General features: G+C 39.9%; 1 protein-coding gene across 1 annotated transcript; it reads right to left on the reverse strand.

The window, feature by feature from the left end:
• Positions 1-8,498: 8,498 nt before the first annotated feature.
• On the reverse strand, positions 8,499-19,124 carry LOC138358951 (uncharacterized). The gene is made up of 2 exons (XM_069317442.1): positions 19,019-19,124; positions 8,499-9,109 (listed from the first exon to the last, which is right to left on the reverse strand). Exons 1-2 carry the CDS (start codon positions 19,122-19,124, stop codon positions 8,499-8,501), a joined length of 717 nt encoding a protein of 238 aa, XP_069173543.1.
• Between the last annotated feature and the right edge of the window lie 1,975 nt (positions 19,125-21,099).

Raw genomic sequence — 21,099 nt, forward strand, 5'->3', positions numbered from 1 at the left:
TGTTGTCTGAACCGTTTCTCCGTCATATCCCCATTCTCGTATCCTCTGTATATACTTTACCACCACCACCTCCTGCTTCCGCTGGTCTTTGCTAGTGGCGGCCAACCATCACTGGCCATTTACGCAGCTCAGTACCTCCATTTACCCCTCACAGTTCTCCAAAACAGCTCCAGAATAGACAGAAAACACTGAAATAAACCTATTATGTTTTTTCTTTTTTTTTTTTACAAAACTATCAACAATGGGATTTTTTTCGCAACCATTGAATTCTGTTGTTGTCTCTTTGGAGTGTGTTTTGTGAGCACTGGAGTGGCTGAGATGGGAGGTTGGGAATTTAGGTTGTTTTTGCCTTGCTTGCTATGCTATTTTCGTACTTTCTGCCTCTCTTCTCATCCTGATACATTCATTCCTGGCCCTCTAGTATCTCTGTTCTCTAGTGTCATGTTATTTCTATAGTTGATCCGCGCCCTTGTATAGAGTTGCTTTGTCAGCTTACATCCTTGTTTAAACCGCGGGTTCCTCATTTGCATTTAGTTATTTTTTTCTTTTGGACTGGGACCAACTTGTCTGCAGTGTATTCACTTGTGTTTACGGGGGTTGAGCTTCCTCTCTTTGGTCCCACCTCTCAACCGTCAATCTACTGGTGTACAGATTCTTGAACTTCTCGAGCTCCAGCATGTCTACATATAAAACTGTGTATGGAGTCAGCCTCCACCACATCACTTCCTAGTGCATCCCATTTACTAACTACTCTGACACTGAAAAAGTCCTTTCTAATGTCTCTGTGGCTCATTTGGGTACTCAGCTTCCACCTGTGTCCCCTTGTGCGTGTACTACCCGTAATGCATCCTTGTCTACCCTGGCAATTTCCCTGTGGTTTTTCTATGTGGTGATCATGTCTCCCCCTTACTCCTCTGGCTTTGTGTATTTGTGTTTACGTCTGATACCATACTAACTGTGTAAAGGAAGAAATGTGTATTTTTATCTCAAAGAATGTTCGGTAATATGTTTGTTTGTGATATGTTTAAATATGTATGAACACGTTGTACTGATCGGGGTGAGAATAGCTTGAGCTACCTCATCCCTTTGTGTGTATTTTACCTTAAAAAACTTATTTCAATTTCAATGTCTCCCTGTGCTCTTCTGTCTTCCAGCGACGTGAGGTGCAGTTCACGCAGCCTTTCCTCATAACCCATGCCTCTTAGTTCTGGGACTAGTCTAGTGGCATACCTATGAACTTTTTCTAGCTTCGTCTTGTGATTGACAGGGTACGTTCTCCATGCTGGGGCTGCATACTCCAGGATTAGTCTTACATATGTGGTATACAAGGTTCTTAATGATTCCTTGCACAGGTTCCTGAAGGCAGTTCTGATGTTAGCCAGCCTTGCATACGCCGCAGATGTTATTCTTTTTTATGTGGGATTCAGGAGACAGGTTTGGTGTGATTTCAACTCCTAGATCTTTCTCTCTGTCCTTTTCATGAAGGACTTCATCTCCCATTCTGCATCCTGTGTCTGGCTTCCTGTTTCCCCTGCCTAGCTCCATTACCTTACATTTACTCGGGTTGAACTTTAGTAGCCATTTGCTGGACCATTCATTCAGTTTCTCTAGGTCATCTTGTAGCCTCGTACTATCTTCCTCCGTCTTAATCCTCCTCATAATTTTTGCATCTTCAGCAATCAATGAGAGGAACGATTCTATACCCTCTGGGAGATAATTTACATATATCAAACAGTATAGGTCCAAGGACTGAACCCTGCGGGACTCCACTGGTGACGCTTCGCCAATCTGAGGCGTCACCCCTCACAGTGACTCGCTGTCTTCTGCTGCTTAGGTACTCCCTTATCCAATGGAGCACCTTCCCTTTCACTCCAGCCTACATCTCCAGCTTTTGCACTAGTCTTTGATGTGGTACTGTGTCAAAAGCTTTCTGGCAATCCAAAAATATGCAGTCTGCTCACCCCCTCTCTTTCGTCCCTGATTCTTGTTTCCTCGTCGTAGAATTCAATTAATCCTGTGGAGCATGACTTGCCATTCCTGAACCCATGTTGGTGTTGTGACACAAAGTTCCTTAGCTCCAGTTATTCGACTAGCTTTTTTCGCACAATTTTCCCCATCACCTTGCATGGTATGCAAGTTAGGCACACTGGCCTGTAGTTCAGTGCTTCCTGTCTATTCCCCTTCTTGCATATCGGGACTACATTTGCCTTCTTCCAAATTTCTGGCAGTTCACCTGTTACCAGTGATTTGTTAAACACTATGGAGAGTGGCAGGCACAGTGCTTCTGCTCCTTCCTTTAGTATCCATGGTGATATTCCATTCAGGCCTATGGCCTTTGTCACATCCAACTCTAGCAGAAGCTTCCTTACATCTCCCACTGGTAATCCCAAACTCCTCTAGTGGTGCCTGGTTAACTATTTATTGTGTGTGTGAGTGTGTGTGAGAGCGCGAGCGCATGTGCATTTTAAAAAGCGCGTGTGTGTGTATGTGGGGGGAGGTAGGTGGGGTGCAGGGAGGCTTACCTGCTAGCACTAATTATTTGTGTTTGACGATTCGAGCTTCAGCTCCTTCTCCCCTCCCCAACAAATTTGACCCGTCCTTAATCTTCGAAAACGTGTCATTTTAGCATAGCTTCTTTCATCCCGTCTTGGTGATAATGGATGCATTTCTGAACGCCTTTTACTTGAGATTAATTTCGTACATGATCTGATATCTATATTTGTTCTATTCCCTTCTGCTGTTTCTCCTGTGTCTTTTGATGTTATCTGTTGAGCTGTTTTTCGGCAAATTGTATCAGTGTGTTGGTTCGTATCCCTCTCAACCTCGTCACATGTATGTTTGTCTAGCTATACAGTTTATTAGTTGGTCATATGCCACAGTTATGGCTTTGCACATTTCCCAAATATTCTTATTATTGGTAATTACCATTTTTGACTAATTCTACTTTAATTGTCGTTTTCTCTTGACTTTCAAATTTCACATATGTGAACAAAACATGAATTAATGGTCACTTGTTCCTAAAGGCATTTCATGATCCATGTTTTCAGTTCCTTCACACACCGGGAGAAGACCCGGTCGTGCTTGTTGGCTGTATGTCCTCCCATTTCCCTAATGTCATCGTTAACGTGTTGCATTTGCATATTCCTTTGCGTAGCTTATATTCACCTTGCTTCACAGGTTTGTGCTCCACCCTAGGCGCTCCTTCATTCCAAATCTGGCCAACTTGGAGAGAAGTGACAGAGATAATGAGTCACACACACACACATCTACTGCTCCATTTGCTACATCTGCAAAGATTTTCAGGAGTGTGGCAGCTTAGGCTGTATGTATTAAACGGCGTACGAACTCCAGAGGGCTCAGAGGTCCTCCATAACAATAACAGACCTTTTGTTCAGGAAGTGCTCGTAACGCCTCGGAGCCCGCAAACTGTTTAATAAATATAGACTAGGCCACCCCGGGGTGACGTAAGAGGCACAGACTTCGTAAGTGGACGGTTATGTGGTTGATAAATCCTGGTCGACTCTACCAGGCGACCTTCTAGTCCGCGGGTGTGTCTGGTAGTGTGGTGTGCCAATCACTGGCGCCATCAAATTAATACTTGTATAGTTACACCAATACACGTGGCTGTGTGTGCAAGTATGTCAACCGTTTCTGGTACAGAAAACTAAAGCTGCTCACAGATATATACATATATATATATTCCATGACAAAAGTTGGTTCAACCTCTGTTATTCCTTCCCTGTCACCCTTCCCGCATTCCCCCCTCCCACTTCTCCTCCCCTTCCCTCTCCCCTTCCCTCTCCCCTTCCCTCTCCCCTTCCTCTCGGCCATCCTCAGCACTCAAACCGTGTTACTTTTATGGTGTTGCTGGTGGTCGTCTGGTGCAGGGGGCCCGCCAGTGTTTCACAAAGATTTCCAGGCCCCGACTTGCCCCGGGTCGCTACCCACTCCCTGACTTCCATATATTTTTAGCTCCAGTACGACACCTTACTGTCAGTCGCTCCAGTGCGCGTTTATCTATTGCTTTTATGCCGGATGCCATGTGACATTTTTGGGCCTCGGATGTTTTGTAAGAAGTATTTCCATGGAGTGAGTGTATCCTGGCTAAGTGTGTGTGTGTATGTGTGTGCGTGTGTGTGTGTGTCCAGGCTGAGGGGCGAGTGTGTCCAGTCTGAGGGGCGAGTGTGTCCAGGCTGAGGGGCGAGTTTGTCCAGTCTGAGGGCGAGTGTGTCCAGTTTGAGTGTGAATCTCGAGGGTGAGTGTGAGCCCTATGAGTGACCATGGGAGTGGGGGAATTCTGTTCTGGTCTTGTGTTTGTTTAGGAAAAAGAAAAAGTCACCCATTTAATCCTGAAAAAAATAGTATTTTGTGTACAAAAGAGAGAGGCAGACAGAGATGAAGGGAGAGGGAGGGAGGGAGGGAGAAGGAGGGCGAGAGAGAGATGGAGAGAGACAGCCGGACAGACAGATTCACACGCAGACAGACAGAAAAAGAGACGGAGACAGAATGAAAAGAAATTGTTGAACATAAGATGTAATATTTAAAAAGATGGAAAAGTAAATATATAAATATTCAAATACTGTGCTTATCATATATCATATACAAACCATTGACACAAGTTGGAGAAAGGTTAAAGTTAAAAGAATTTATAGAAAATACTGGATAACCGGTTACAGTATATATGTAATGGGCATTTGTAACTTATACGAACGCACGCACACGCACGCACGCGAGCACTCAGGGGCCTCGCGGCTGAGTGGATAGCGCTCGGGGGTTGTAGTCCCAAGCGCTCGGGTCCGATTCCCGATCGAGGCAGAAACAAAGGGGCACAGTTTCTTTCACCCTGGCGCTCCTATTCACCTAGCAGTAAATAGATACCTGGGAGTTAGACAGCTGCAACGGACTGCTTCCTGGGGATGTACCCACCTAGTTGTACTCACCGAGTTGTACTCACCGAGTTGTACTCACCGAGTTGTACTCACCGAGTTGTACTCACCGAGTTGTGTTTGCCGGGGTTGGACTCTGGCTCTTTGGCCCCGCCTCTCAACTGTCAATCAACTGATGTACAGATTCCTGAGCCTACTGGGTTCTATCATATCTACATTTGAAACTGTGTATGGAGTCAGCCTCCACCACATCACTGCCTAATGCATTCCACTTGTTAACTACTCTCACACTGAAAATGTTCATTCTAACGTCCCTGTGGCTCATTTGGGAACTCGGTTTCCACCCGTGTCCCCTTGTTCGCGTACACTCCATGTTACACAGTTTATCTTTATCTACCCTGTTAATTCCTCTGAGAATTTTGTAGGTTGTGATCATGTCACCCCTTACTCTTCTGTCTTCCAGTGTCGTGAGGTGCATTACCCGCAGCCTTTCCTCGTAACTCATGCCTCTTAGTTCTGGAACTAGCCTAATGGCATACCTCTGAACTTTTTCCAGCTTCGTTTTGTGTTTGACAAAGTACGGGCTCCATGCTGGGGCCGCATACTCCAGGATTGGTCTGACATATGTGATATACAAGGCTCTGAATGATTCCTTACACAGGTTCCTGAAGGCAGTTCTGATGTTATCCAGCCTCGCGTATGCCGCAGATGTAATTCTCGTATGTGGGCTTCAGGAGACAGGTTTGGTATTTTATCAACCCCTAGATGAGCTTGATTGTTGCCGCCGGAGGCGGCTAGTTTATTGTGCACCCCATACCCATCCTGTGAGCGGTAGCGCAAAAGCATTACAGAGGGCACAAAAGAGGGCACATTATCAGACCTCATCTTAGATTATTACATAAACAATTTCATCCATCCTTCACACCTTATAGTTACAATGTATAGGGTAGCTTCTGTTTATTAGACTTCACAATACACTACTTGTTTCTTAATCTCATATGTCGTTCATCTACTGGCAGCGAAATATGGATACAGTGCAAGGATTTCAGGTAAATTATCCATGGTAATAAGATAGGTTGCCATATCATACAGAGTGATCTTAAATTTATCTCTAAATGGCTCAATTTTACTACAATCCAAGATATAGTGTTCGAGTGTGTGTCCCTGTCTTTGTCCACACTTTACTTCATCTAGATCCCTATACAAGCCAAACTGCCAGAGATACTTGTAGCCAAGTCTTATACGAGCTGTGGCAACATCTGTTAGTCTACTGACTTTGTTACTTGCCCCATACACATGTTTTACTTCACACATTTCATTGTGATGAACAATGGACCTGCTAGTTCCAGTTTGTACAGTTCAACTTTCTTCAAATCCATCCAGGAGTTCTCGTTTAGTGACATTTTAAAGGGACCTATTTGGTAACTCAAGCTTCCGTTCAACACTGTCTTTATTTACTGCAGCCTTAGCAAAGGCGTCAACTTTGTCATGTTCCTGCATGCCAATGTGAGAAGGAATCCACAACATTTTTATATTTACCCTCTTGCTAAGTATTCTTATTCTTATTCTTATTCTAAGTATTCTGCGTCTAGCTTCCAAGACAAGCACGTTATTACTTGATTGCAAACTGTTTATTGCTCGTAGTGAGGAAAGGGAGTCTGAAATAATTAAGCTGTCTACTTCAGTGTTGTCAATAATTTTGAGTGCTACCAGTATTGCTACCAACGCAGCTTGCATTGTGGACGCCCAGTTACTAATTCGGATATTCCTTTGAATTGTGCTGCCATCGGGCTGATGAGGAATAACAACACTTCCTACCCTCCCTGTAGCTGTATTGAGTGATCCGTCAGTGTATATGGTCTGTGCTATGTTGTTTTCAGCCTGTATATTGTGAATGTGTTCTATGGTGCTTAATTTAGCAGCAAGCTGAGCATGAGGGTTGTTTGTGATTAGTTTCTTGGTGGGGTATGCAGGGGTCAGGATGTCAAAAGGTACTATCTGCCAGGGTGGAAGGAAGTGATGTACTCTTTCATCTGTATATACATTGTGCAGCCCCATCATTTATATACAGATGAAAGAGTACAGCACTTCCTTCCACCCTGGCAGATAGTACCTTTTGACATCCTGACCCCTGCATACTTTCTCTCTGCCCGTTTCATGAAGTAATTCATCTCCCATTCTGTATTCTGTGTCTGGCCTTCTGTTTCCACCTCCTATTTTCAATACCTTACATTTACTCGGGTTGAACTTTAGTAGCCATTTGTTGGACAATTCATTCAGTTTGTCTAGGTCATCTTGTACCCTCATACTATCTTCCTCTGTTTTAATCTTCATAATTTTTGCATCATCAGCAAAGAATGAGAGGAACGATTCTATACCATCTGGGAGATCATTTACAAATATCAGAAACAGTATAGGTTCAAGGATTGGATCCTGCAGGTCTTCACTGGTGACGTCACGCCAATCTGAGACCTCACCCCCTCACAGTGACTCACTGTCTTTTGTTGCTTAGGCACTCCTCTTATCCAATGGAGTACCTTCCCTTTCACTCTTGCCTGCTTCTCCAGCTTTTTCACTAGCATCTTGAGTGGCACTGTGTCAAAGGCTTTCTGGCAGTCCAAAAATATGACTGCCCACCCCTCTTTCTTGCCTGATTTTTGTTGCCTGGTCGTAGAATTCAAGTAACCCTGTGAGGCAGGACCTGCCAGAGACGTTGTTGTCTTGCCTATATACTGAGTTCTTTGGGGCTTAGTCCCCAAGTGGGCATTTGAAGGCGTAGACGACGTTGGTTTCCTTCAAGACGTTCTGTTTGGTGTCTGGAAAGTTTTTCATGAGTAGGTTGGCCGTTTTTTTTTTTTGTAGTAAATTGTCAATTGTATTTTCTGATTTTTGTCTGTAGGGATAACGTTCCTATCAGTAATGTCTTTCAGGTCCTTTTCCTCAGTTTTATGAGCCGTTGAAAAGAAGTTCCTGTAAAACAGTCTAATAAACAGTCTTTATCTTTGAGATAAAGATCCATACCATAATTATTTTTACTCGTGAGTCCGTTAAAACCTACGATGTAACTTAAGGAATTATTCTTTTTATTCTTCATTGCGAAATTCTGAATCGAACCTTGCAGTTCAATTACATAGTCAACAGCACTGTGTAGACAGATTCAAGAATACTTCAAAGAACGTATAAGGCAATTCGCAAATTTATAATAATGACCTGTCCTGATTATGAAACTTCTGAACGATTGCTGTTTTTTAGCACAAAATGGAGCTAACCACATAGGCTTAGAACACAATGAAAAACCCGGTTACAAAGTGACTCCTTAACTATAGAACTTGGTCAAATTGATCTCTTAAAGAATGTTTTGAATCTAACAGTGTTGACTAAATGTAAAATGCAACTTGTAGTGACGAAGTAAAATGAATAGCATCTGAAGTTTCAGATGTTCTCAGATAAAGTTTCAGTTTTCATCTTAGTTTTACTGAAGTTTTTTTCGGACTAATGAAAATCGGCGTCGATTCATTAGGTGGCATGCCAATACGTTAAGGATTCTGGTGAAGGAAAATCCACCGCCAGTGACGCTCGTGATATTGTCACGAGGTAAGTGAGGTTAGGTTATTATGAGGAGAAAGTGTCTAGCCAGTCAATGTGGCACATGGAAGTGCTATGAGGACGAGGAGCTGGGCTGTGAGGACGAGGAGCTTGGGATGTGAGGACGAGGAGCTTGGGATGTGAGGACGAGGAGCTTGGGCTGTGAGGACGAGGAGCTTGGGCTGTGAGGACGAGGAGCTTGGGCTGTGAGGACGAGGAGCTTGGGCTGTGAGGACGAGGAGCTTGGGCTGTGAGGACGAGGAGCTTGGGCTGTGAGGACGAGGAGCTTGGGATGTGAGGACGAGGAGCTTGGGCTGTGAGGACGAGGAGCTTGGGCTGTGAGGACGAGGAGCTTGGGCTGTGAGGACGAGGAGCTTGGGCTGTGAGGACGAGGAGCTTGGGCTGTGAGGACGAGGAGCTTGGGCTGTGAGGACGAGGAGCTTGGGCTGTGAGGACGAGGAGCTTGGGCTGTGAGGACGAGGAGCTTGGGCTGTGAGGACGAGGAGCTTGGGCTGTGAGGACGAGGAGCTTGGGCTGTGAGGACGAGGAGCTTGGGCTGTGAGGACGAGGAGCTTGGGTTGTGAGGACGAGGAGCTTGGGCTGTGAGGACGAGGAGCTTGGGATGTGAGGACGAGGATCTGAAATATGAGAACGGAGTGAAAGAACAGTGCCCAGCTTGAATCACAGGGAATCGAACCTCAACCCCGCAAAAAGTTAAGCCCTCGCTCTACTGAACAGTCCTTGTGGATGGATAATCGTTCAAGCACTTTCCTCGGATCGTATATTTTACGTAAAGAACAGCCACAATCTCCTGAGCATGAAGGCTGTGTCTTCACTCTTTCCTCATATTCACAGTCCTGGAAATAGTGTCCGTTTTTAAATTAGTTTTCTTTGCATTATATTAACTACGTTCATTTATCTTCTGAATAATTTTTTTTCGGGGGGTTTAATATCTTCACGTTCTTATTTTACGGCATTTTATAGCAATTGTATTATGTTATTATTGGGAATTAATTATTATTATATTATGTCATACTTTGAGAAATAATAAGTAAGGATATATATATATGTTGTAACAAATGAATGTCTTAATTCATAGGTCATATCTTGAGTGGTTATCTTGAGATGATTTCGGGGCTTAGCGTCCCCGCGGCCCTGTCCTTGACCAGGCCTCCTTTTTGTTACACATCCCCAGGAAGCAGCCCGTAGCAGCTGTCTAATTCCCAGGTACCTGTTTACTGCTAGGTGAAAAGAGGCATCAGGGCGATAAAAAAAACTGTGCCCATTTATTTCCGCCTCCGTCGGGGATCTAACCCTGGAACCTTAAAACTACGAATCCCGAGCGTTGTCGAATATATGCTTTTCCGAGGTTGAAACCCAGCAACATGTGAATATGTACGGAGAACAGTGAGTGTAACTAAGACACAGAACAGGGACGGCCGCTTGGCTGAAACATTCACCACTGGAGTACCCTCCATGCTGCTGCTGTTGCTGCTCCTGCTCCTGCTGATGCTGCTACTGCTGCTGTTGCTGCTGGTGCTCCTGCTCCTGCTGATGCTGCTACTGCAGCTGTTGCTGCTGGTGCTCCTGCTCCTGCTGATGCTGCTACTGCTGCTGCTACTGCTGCTGTTGCTGCTACTGCTGCTGTTGCTGCTACTGCTGCTGTTGCTGCTACTGCTGCTGATGCTGCTACTGCAGCTGTTGCTGCTGGTGCTCCTGCTCCTGCTGATGCTGCTACTGCTGCTGTTGCTGCTACTGCTGCTGCTACTGCTGCTGTTGCTGCTACTGCTGCTGTTGCTGCTACTGCTGCTACTGCTGCTGTTGCTGCTACTGCTGCTGTTGCTGCTGGTGCTCCTGCTCCTGCTAATGTTGCTGCTACTGCTGCTGTTGCTGCTACTGCTGCTGTTGCTGCTACTGCTGCTGTTGCTGCTACTGCTGCTACTGCTGCTGTTGCTGCTACTGCTGCTGTTGCTGCTACTGCTGCTGTTGCTGCTACTGCTGCTGTTGCTGCTGCTCCTGCTGATGCTGCTACTGCTGCTGCCCGCGAACGAAATAAGCACTCAAAAGAACGCTGAAGATTGATTAAATGAAGATTGTGAGATGCGGAGCTGAGAGGAGAAGGAGGAGGTTGATTTATGGCCACGGACTGAGTCGTCGAGGAGGAGAAGCAGGAAATGAGAGATGTGTACACCATGAATATGCCATGACGGTCACGAGTCACGGGGATACCCCGCAGAGTATGACAGGCTGAGGGAGAAACAACATTGAACGTGTTAAGAGTAAGTGTGTGAAGAGGGGGAGAAGGGGGGGAGGTTGTGAAGAAGGGTGGGAGGGAGGTAGGGAGGTAGGGGTGTTCATGGAAGGAAAATAAGGAGGGAGAGTTGTGAGGTAAGAGGGAGTAGGGAAGGGGGGGGGGATGTAAAGGTCCTGCTTGTTCACTGAATATGTTAATATCAAAGTATATTTTCTTTGGAGCGGAGTCCAAAGGTGGGTAGAATATAGTTGTGCATTAATTGGCTGTTGATTGCTGGTGTTGACTTCTTAATATGCAGTGCCTCGCAAACGTCAAGCCGCCTGCTATCGCTGTATCTATCGATGATTTCTGTGTTGTTTACTAGGATTTCTCTGGCGATGGTTTGGTTGTGGGAAGAGATTATATGTTCCTTAATGGAGCCCTGTTGCTTATGCATCGTTAAACGCCTAGAAAGAGATTTTGTTGTCTTGCCTATATACTGGGTTTTTTGGAGCTTACAGTCCCCAAGTGGACATTTGAAGGCATAGACGACGTTGGTCTCTTTTTAAAGCGTTCTGCTTTGTGTCTGGAGAGTTTCTCATGAGTAGGCTGGCCGTTATATATATATATATATATATATATATATATATATATATATATATATATATATATATATAGACTCAGACTTGCTCTTTAGACAGAAATTTAATCTTCTTTCCCAATGCACAAACTTGTTGAACAAAAAAGGGGTCTGAGCCTGTTACCTCTATACATAGATTTGTTGAGCATACAGGACCTTAGTCAGCTCCGTTTCACATTATAAGAAGAAGACAGGATATACTTATTCTGTTCACTTTCAAAAAGCACAAAGTCTGATTTTGTTCCACATTAAGACTCTTCGAGCAAACGAAATATTTCTCTGCTCCTTTTCAGATGTAGTTTGTAGAGCAGACACAATATGGCAGCGACTCATACTGTACCTTGCAATTAAACAAAAATCCCACTAACATTTTTGGAGCAAACAATACCAGACTGTTCCACATGCAGACTTTGGGAGATTATTAGCCAGATAGCTCCTCCTTCCACACAAACTTGTGGAGAGGAGGAAACCGGATCCTATTTCCAATCGCATCAACATGTGTTGTAAACATTATTACTAGTTAGAATGCTATTACTACCCCCCTGAGGACATTACAACCAGCAGGGACACTACTTCCAGTAACGGCACTCCTACTGCTATGAACATTACTATCAGGGTCCCTACACCCACCAGCAGGGACCTTCTCTCATTAGTAAGATATATTGTTAGGACAAATATATATATATATATATATATATATATATATATATATATATATATATATATATATATATATATATATATATATGTCGTACCTAGTAGCCAGAACGCACTTCTCAGCCTACTATGCAAGGCCCGATTTGCCTAATAAGCCAAGTTTTCCTGAATTAATATATTTTCTCTAATTGTTTTCTTGTGAAATGATAAAGCTACCCATTTCATTATGTATGAGGTCAATTTTTTTTTATTGGAGTTAAAATTAACGTAGATATATGACCGAACCTAACCAACCCTACCTAACCTAACTTAACCTATCTTTATAAGTTAGGTTAGGTAGCCGAAAAAGTTAGGTTAGGTTAGGTTAGGTAGGTTAGGTAGTCGAAAAACAATTAATTCATGAAAACTTGGCTCATTAGGCAAATTGGGCCTTGCATAGTAGGCTGAGAAGTGCGTTCTGGCTACTAGGTACGACATATATATATATATATATATATATATATATATATATATATATATATATATATATATATATATATATATATAAATGTCGTACCTAATAGCAAGAATGCACTTTTCGGCCTACTATGCAAGGCCCGATTTGCTTAATAGGCCGAGCGATTTTCTTTATTAATAAATTGTTTCCAATTAGTGTATTTGAATTATAAATATTATATTAAGAATATAATTTTTTTACTTGTAATAGTTTAGGTTAGGTTAAGATGGGTTAGGTTCAATCATATATCTACGTTAGTTTTAACTTAAATTTAAAAAAAATTAACTCATACAAAATGAAATGGATAGATATAACATTTCATAAGATTTTTTTTTAAATATATAAATTCCGGAAAACTTGGCTTATTAGGCAAATCAGACTTTGTATAGTAGGCCAAGTACTACGTTCTTGCTACTAGGTACAACATTATATATATATATATATATATATATATATATATATATATATATATATATATATATATATATATATATATATATATATATGTCGTACCTAATAGCCAGAACGCACTTCTCAGCCTACTATGCAAGGCCCGATTTGCTTAATAAGCCAAGTTTTCATGAATTAATTGTTTTTCGACTACCTAACCTACCTAACCTAACCTAACCTAACTTTTTCGGCTACCTAACCAAACCTAACCTATAAAGATAGGTTAGGTTAGGTTAGGTAGGGTTGGTTAGGTTCGGTCATATATCTACGTTAATTTTAACTCCAATAAAAAAAAAATGACCTCATACATAATGAAATGGGTAGCTTTATCATTTCATAAGAAAAAAATTAGAAAAAATATATTAATTCAGGAAAACTTGGCTTATTAGGCAAATCGGGCCTTGAATAGTAGGCCAAAAAGTGAGTTCTGGCTACTAGGTACGACATATATATATATATATATATATATATATATATATATATATATATATATATGTCGTACCTAATAGCCAGAACGCACTTCTCAGCCTACTATTCAAGGCCCGATTTGCCTAATAAGCCAAGTTTTCATGAATTAATGTTTTTTCGTCTACCTAACCTACCTAACCTAACCTAACCTAGCATTTTTTGGCTACCTAACCTAACCTTACCTATAAATATAGGTTAGGTTAGGTTAGGTAGGGTTGGTTAGGTTCGGTCATATATCTACGTTAATTTTAACTCCAATAAAAAAAAATTGACCTCATACATAGAGAAAAGGGTTGCTTTATCATTTCATAAGAAAAAAATTATAGTAAATATATTAATTCAGGAAAACTTGGCTTATTAGGCAAATCGGGCCTTGAATAGTAGGCTGAGAAGTGAGTTCTGGCTACTAGGTACGACATATATATATATATATATATATATATATATATATATATATATATATATATATATATATACAGAATGCTATTATATATATATATATATATATATATATATATATATATATATATATATATATATATATATATATATATATACACCATAAAAAAGGGGTGGTAGGAGAAGCGAACACTCTTACGTATTCAGAGTTATGTCAAGTTTTTCCCTGAATGCTCTGTGTTCCCTTCTCTGAGGCTGTGGGTCCCTATAATTGCACCAGAGGTGGTACCCCCTATATATATATATATATATATATATATATATATATATATATATATATATATATATATATATATATATGTCGTACCTAGTAGCCAGAACGCATTTCTCAGCCTACTATGCAAGGCCCAATTTGCCTAATAAGCGAACTTTTCCTGAATTAATATATTTTCTCTAATTTTTTTCTTATGAAATGATAAAGCTACCCATTTCATTATGTATGAGGTCAATTTTATTTAATTGTAGTTAAAATTAACGTAGATATATGACCGAGCCTAACCAACCCTACCTAACCTAACCTAACCTATCTTTATAGGTTAGGTTAGGTTAGGTAGCCGAAAAAGTTAGGTTAGGTTAGGTTAGGTAGGTTAGGTTGCCGAAAAACAATTAATTCATGAAAACTTGGCTTATTAGGCAAATCGGGCCTTGCATAGTAGGCTGAGAAGTGCATTCTGGCTACTAGGTTCGACATATATATATATATATATATATATATATATATATATATATATATATATATATATATATATATATATATATATATATATATATATATATATAGTGTGTGTGTAAATCACGAAAATTAACGTGATGAAAAATGTGACAGTGTCAGACCGCGGAGAAAGAATTTAAACAGGAATTTCCTTTAGTACTTTCGTATTTAATAATACATCTTCAGAAGGGTGAGTTACAAGTGCAAAGATTTGGACATAAATAGGCAGGAGAGAGGTGAAGCAAAGTGAGGTACAATGATAACAATATGACTGGGATTGGGTGGGTATGAATAGTAGCAGCATCCTATGGGCCAATAGGCCCATACATGGATAATAATAGTATATGATACAGAATATTAACAGTGAATTAGTGAGACAAATGGGTTTCAATGATCCTACTCAAATCGCCCTCTAACTGATCTCTCAAAAATGGATCTAAATTATATAAACCTTTGCTAATGATCAAATTACATAATTTTGTAATCAGTATTAAAGTAGGTTCAATTATGTTCCTATTGAAAGTGAAATAAAATTCACTTATTGAATTCTTTATTGAATTTTAAAATTTTCTTTTAAAATTCGTTATTGAAGAAGCCATCTACCAATCAATTTGGTGAAAATTTTCTGATAAATGAACAAACAAAGCTTTAGACAATTGGCCGTGTCTTACAGAGTATTTATGTTGCGAAATTCAACATTTTAAATCTATAGAAGTTTGCACAACATAGAACTTATTACAGTCTTTACAAGGTATTTTATAAATGACACAATTATCACTACGAGGGCTGTTTTTAAGTAATAGTTTACCAACAGTATTTTCGTAATTAAACAATACATTTATATAAAAAAGTTTCAAGGCCTTGACCCATATTTTCAAACCCAGAAAAATACGGTAAACATAACACATTCTTTGTGCGAATTTTCTCACTGCATTTATTATTATAATATGTACGACGTGCTTTGCTACGGCATACTTCCAAAAAACTCAGTGGATAACAAAGCTTGAGACCAATAGAATCAATATTCCTAAACTCTTCATCGAAGAATTCTGAACTAACCACCCGACGAGCTCTTCGATACATAGAGGAAAAAATAGATTTTTTTCACATTGTATCTATGCCCTGAAAAATAATGAACATCAGATAAATTATTCGTAGGCTTTCTGTAAACACTAAACTTTAGTGAAAATTCTTCCCTATGAATAAGTAAATCTAAGAATGGCAAACATTTATCAATTTGTCTCCATAGTAAATTATATAGAGGTGACTTGATAATTAGGTTTAGCTACAAGTTCGTCTGTATTTACATCTGTAGGCCATATACACAAAATATCATCAACATACCTACACCATGGAATGATTCCAGGGGTAATTTTTTAAACAAATTTCTTTTCGAAGAATTCCATGTACAAGTTTGAAAGCAATAGCGATAAAGGATTCTCCATTGCCATTCCAAAAGTCTGTTAATAATACTCATTATTAACGGTAAATTTACATTCTTTTATGCACAACTTAACAAGATTGACAACAATATCAGCAGAAAGAGGTAAAACATGATTCATTAATTCGTGAGGAAGATATTCAAGAATATTATAAACAGGCACCTTTGTAAACAAAGAAAAAACGTCAAAACTGATTAGCTTGACATCAGGAGTGATTGATGTCAAGTCTGCAAGATATTAAATACAACATGAAACAATGCATAGAAACCGAATACATTTAGTTCCAGAACAAAAACTTGGCTAAGACTGGTGTGGAGTAGTGCTAAAGATATAAGGAACGAATTACTGGGTAATTCAAGAAAGAGCAGACCACTGAAATACTTTAAGGGAACGGTACACACGTATATGAGTCCGGTTTTACGGAATGTTAAATGTTCTAATAAAGCCAACTTTTTGGAACTCTGTAGTCTGGTTAATCCTCACGGTTTCCGGTCAAGTTAAATTTCTTAAATGAGTTTCTTTGTCTCACTAGTAGTTCTGATAATATTTCCTTTGAAGTACCAATAGTAGTACCATACTTGTTCAACAAATTATGATAATGGTTATTTCTTCCTATAAAATTTCTGAAACTTTTTCGAATAATCTTGACAGTAGTTTTCACACCAATGCAAGTCCATTTTTTCATTATATATTATAATTTTTATATTATTTATGTCGATAATTAGCATTTTAATTATTCCTTGTAATGCTTCAACAGTGTGTGCATTCAGGAGTTAATGTGAACTTACGTTATTGAGATCTCGACCAAACTTACCAAAGTTTGCCACCGTATAATGCTACAGTGAATCGAACAGTGTTAAGTTCACAACTTGAGAGAGAGAGGGGCAGAAATCTGGGATATTGTTAACAATATGAGTAATATTATAACTGGAAATGGAAACAAACCCGTTAATTGTTTTAGTAAAAGAGGAAATTAATTAATTAGTGAGATGTGAGTCGCTAACACAGCAGTTTAATACGCCCATTAAATTACTGAGGAGCAAGAGAGGGACCTCGACCACTTAGGGCCTTCTTCCAAGAAAGGAAATTGGAAGTTAATGATTGTCTAAACCTATAGAAGTAAATTACAGATTAGACAAATTGTACTAACCAAATGCAACAGCATTTATTGATTACTCGGAATGTTTGCAAGGAAACAACGGCTCCTACTAGTGTTCTTGTTTAGGCCCTAACTCAAGGGCTTGGACCTGAACATGGGCGAGGGCTTTTCATAGGAGCCGTAGGGCCTAACAGCTTGGTGATTTCCTCACAAGGGATTACGATGTAGAATCAAATTATAGGGTAATCAAAAATATTGTTAGTAAGGTCCAGGGGAATAGCATGCCACATATATATATATATATATATATATATATATATATATATATATATATATATATATATATATATATATATATATATATATATATATTATAATATATTATTAAATATGACCGAAAAAGTAAGATTAATAATTCTAACACGAATTTTCTCAATATTTCTTATGTTTCTTTTCATTGTCGATGGTAATTGAAAAATTAATTCTCCAAAATTCATTTTTATTTCTAGTCTGACGCGACACTCGAACGCGTTTCATACTAGTTATTATGTAATAAGTTATTACGAAACGCGTTCAAGTGTTGCGTCAGACTAGAAATAAAAATGAATTTTGGACAATTGATTTTTCAATTACCATCGACAGTGAAAAGAAACATAAGAAATATTGAGAAAATTCATGTTAGAATTATTAATCTTACTTTTTCGGTGATATTTAAACATATGTTTACAAGAAAGACTGCTACCGAAATATACTACTATGTGTATATATATATATATATATATATATATATATATATATATATATATATATATATATATATATATATATATATATATATATATATATATATATATATATGTCGTACCTAGTAGCCAGAACGCACTTCTCGGCCTACTATGCAAGGCCCGATTTGCCTAATAAGCCAAGTTTTCCTGAATTAATATAGTTTCTCTAATTTTTTTCTCATGAAATGATAAAGCTACCCATTTCATTATGTATGAGGTCAATTTTTGTTTATTGGAGTTAAAATTAACGTAGATATATGACCGAACCTAACCAACCCTACCTAACCTAACCTAACCTATCTTTATAGGTTAGGTTAGGTTAGGTAGCCGAAAAAGTTAGGTTAGGTTAGGTTAGGTAGGTTAGGTAGTCGAAAAACAATTAATTCATGAAAACTTGGCTTATTAGACAAATCGGGCCATGCATAGTAGGCCGAGAAGTGAGTTCTGGCTACTAGGTACGACATATATATATATATATATATATATATATATATATATATATATATATATATATATATATATATATATATATATATATATATATATATATATATATATATATATAATATTTATTTATATATATTACATATAATATGCAAACAAGCTTGAATGGTCCCCAAGCCAATATGCAACTGAAAACTCCACTCCTCAGAAGGATTCGAACCCAGACAGCCAGGAGCACCATGCAACTGGCGTACCCGGTATCTTAATCACTCGACCAACCGTGGCTGTACATAAGACATTGGTTGCCGAGGCTATATGCCCAACTTCCCGACGGCACTTGGTGGTAAGCTTGGACATATTTATTTCATCCAATAACCTCACTTTGTGGGGCCACGAGAGCAACACAAATGCGAACATTCATGAAGGTCCCCAAGCCAATATGCAACTGTGACGTTTTGTACGGTCACGGTTGGTCGAGTGGTTAAGGTACCGGGTACACCAGTTGCATAGTGCTCCTGGCTGTCTGGGTTCAAATCTTTCTGGGGTGTGGAGTTTTCAGTTGCATATTGGCTTGGGGACCATTCAAGCTTGTTCACATTTGTGTTGCTCACGTGGCCCCACAAAGTGAGATGTTTCGATGAAATAAGTATGCCCAAGCTTACCACCAAGTGCCGTCGGGATGTTGGAAAAACAACCTCGGCTACCAATGTATTTTGTACAGTCATGGTTGGTCGAGGTGGTTAAAGAACCGGACACGCCATGGTGCATAGTGCTCCTGGCTAGGTTCGAATCTTTCTGGGGTGTGGAGTTTTCAGTTCATATATATAAATATATATATATATATATGTCGTACCTAGTAGCCAGAACGCACTTCTCAGCCTACTATGCAAGGCCCGATTTGCCTAATAAGCCAAGTTTTCATGAATTATTTATTTTTCGACTACCTAACCTACCTAACCTAACATAACCTAACTTTTTCGGCTACCTAACCTAACCTAACCTATAAAGATAGGTTAGGTTAGGTTAGGTAGGGTTGGTTAGGTTCGGTCATATATCTACGTTAATTTTAACTAAAATAAAAAAAAATTGACCTTATACATAATGAAATGGGTAGCTTTATCATTTCATAAGAAAAAAAATTGAGAAAATATATTAATTCAGGAAAACTTGGCTTATTAGGCAAATCAGACCTTGCATAGTAGGCTGAGAAGTGCGTTCTGGCTACTAGGTACGACATATATATATATATATATATATATATATATATATATATATATATATATATATATATATTCGAAACTGTGAACGCCAAGAAATCCGGACTCCACCTGCCAAAGATCATTGGGGAATATAAACCTGGATATGCATATGGAAATATCAAGACACACAAGCCTGGAAACCCACTTCGGCCAATCATTAGCCAGATACCCACACCCACGTACAGACTGGCGAAGCGACTCAACGGCCTGCTGACTCCTTATGTTCCTTGCGCCTTCAGCCTAAAGTCTCCAAAGGATTTTGTTGACTTACTGCGGGACACACGGGCCACAGGGATAGGAGCCTCGTTGGACGTAGAATCGCTGTTCACCAACGTACCTGTGGACGAGACAATCGGGATGATAGCCGACAGAGTGTATCGTGATCCAGCCTGTACTCCTCTTGACATACCCGAAAATATTCTAAGGAAACTACTCCAAGCTTGTACTAAAGAGGCACCCTTCTTGAGCCCGGATGGGCACATGTATAAGCAAGTAGATGGGGTCGCCATGGGTTCTCCCCTAGGTGTCCTGTTTGCAAACTTCTACATGGGTACCATCGAGCAAAAAGTCTTAGTCGACATGAACTTGAAACCGGCCATATACTGTAGGTATGTTGACGACATTTTTACACAGGTACCTGATGTCAGACATCTGCAGGAGCTGAAGGAGGCATTTGAGCAGAGTTCCGTGCTGCGTTTCACTTACGAGATGGAAAAGGATGGGAAGTTGCCCTTTCTAGATGTAACAGTCGTGGAAAAGAGCGGAGGTTTCCACACTGCAGTCTACACTAAGGAAACGAACATAGGAATGTGCCTAAATGCCAACAGCGAATGCCCAGACAGGTACAAGAGGAGTGTTGTTAACGCATATGTCGACCGTGCTCTAAGCCACAGCTCAGAATGGAAGCAAGTCGACGAAGAACTCTGTAGGGTAAGGCAGGTCCTAGTCAACAACGGCTTCTCCAATGGTTTCGTCGAAGACATCATAAGAAGGAAAGTGAAACGCCATGCAACCTCTGAAGAGACAACTAACACAACACCTATACCCCCTATTAGACTATTTTACAGGAACTTCTTTTCCACAGCTCATAAAACAGAGGAAAGGGTCCTGAAAGATATTGTTAATAGAAACGTTATCCCTACAGACAAAAATCAGAGGATACAACTGACGATTTACTATAAAACCAGAAAAACGGCCAGCCTACTCATGAGAAACTCTCCAGACACAAAGCAGAACGCTTTAAAAGAGACCAACGTCGTCTATGCCTTCAAATGCCCACTTGGGGACTGTAAGCTCCAAAAAACCCAGTATATAGGCAAGACAACAACATCTCTTTCTAGGCGTTTAACGATGCATAAACAACAGGGCTCCATTAAGGAACATATAATCTCTTCCCACAACCAAACCATCGCCAGAGAAATCCTAGTAAACAACACACAAATCATCGATAGATACAGCGATAGCAGGCGGCTTGACGTTTGCGA

The sequence above is a fragment of the Procambarus clarkii genome, chromosome 87, assembly GCF_040958095.1.
Source record: "Procambarus clarkii isolate CNS0578487 chromosome 87, FALCON_Pclarkii_2.0, whole genome shotgun sequence".
Lineage (NCBI taxonomy): Eukaryota > Metazoa > Arthropoda > Malacostraca > Decapoda > Cambaridae > Procambarus > Procambarus clarkii.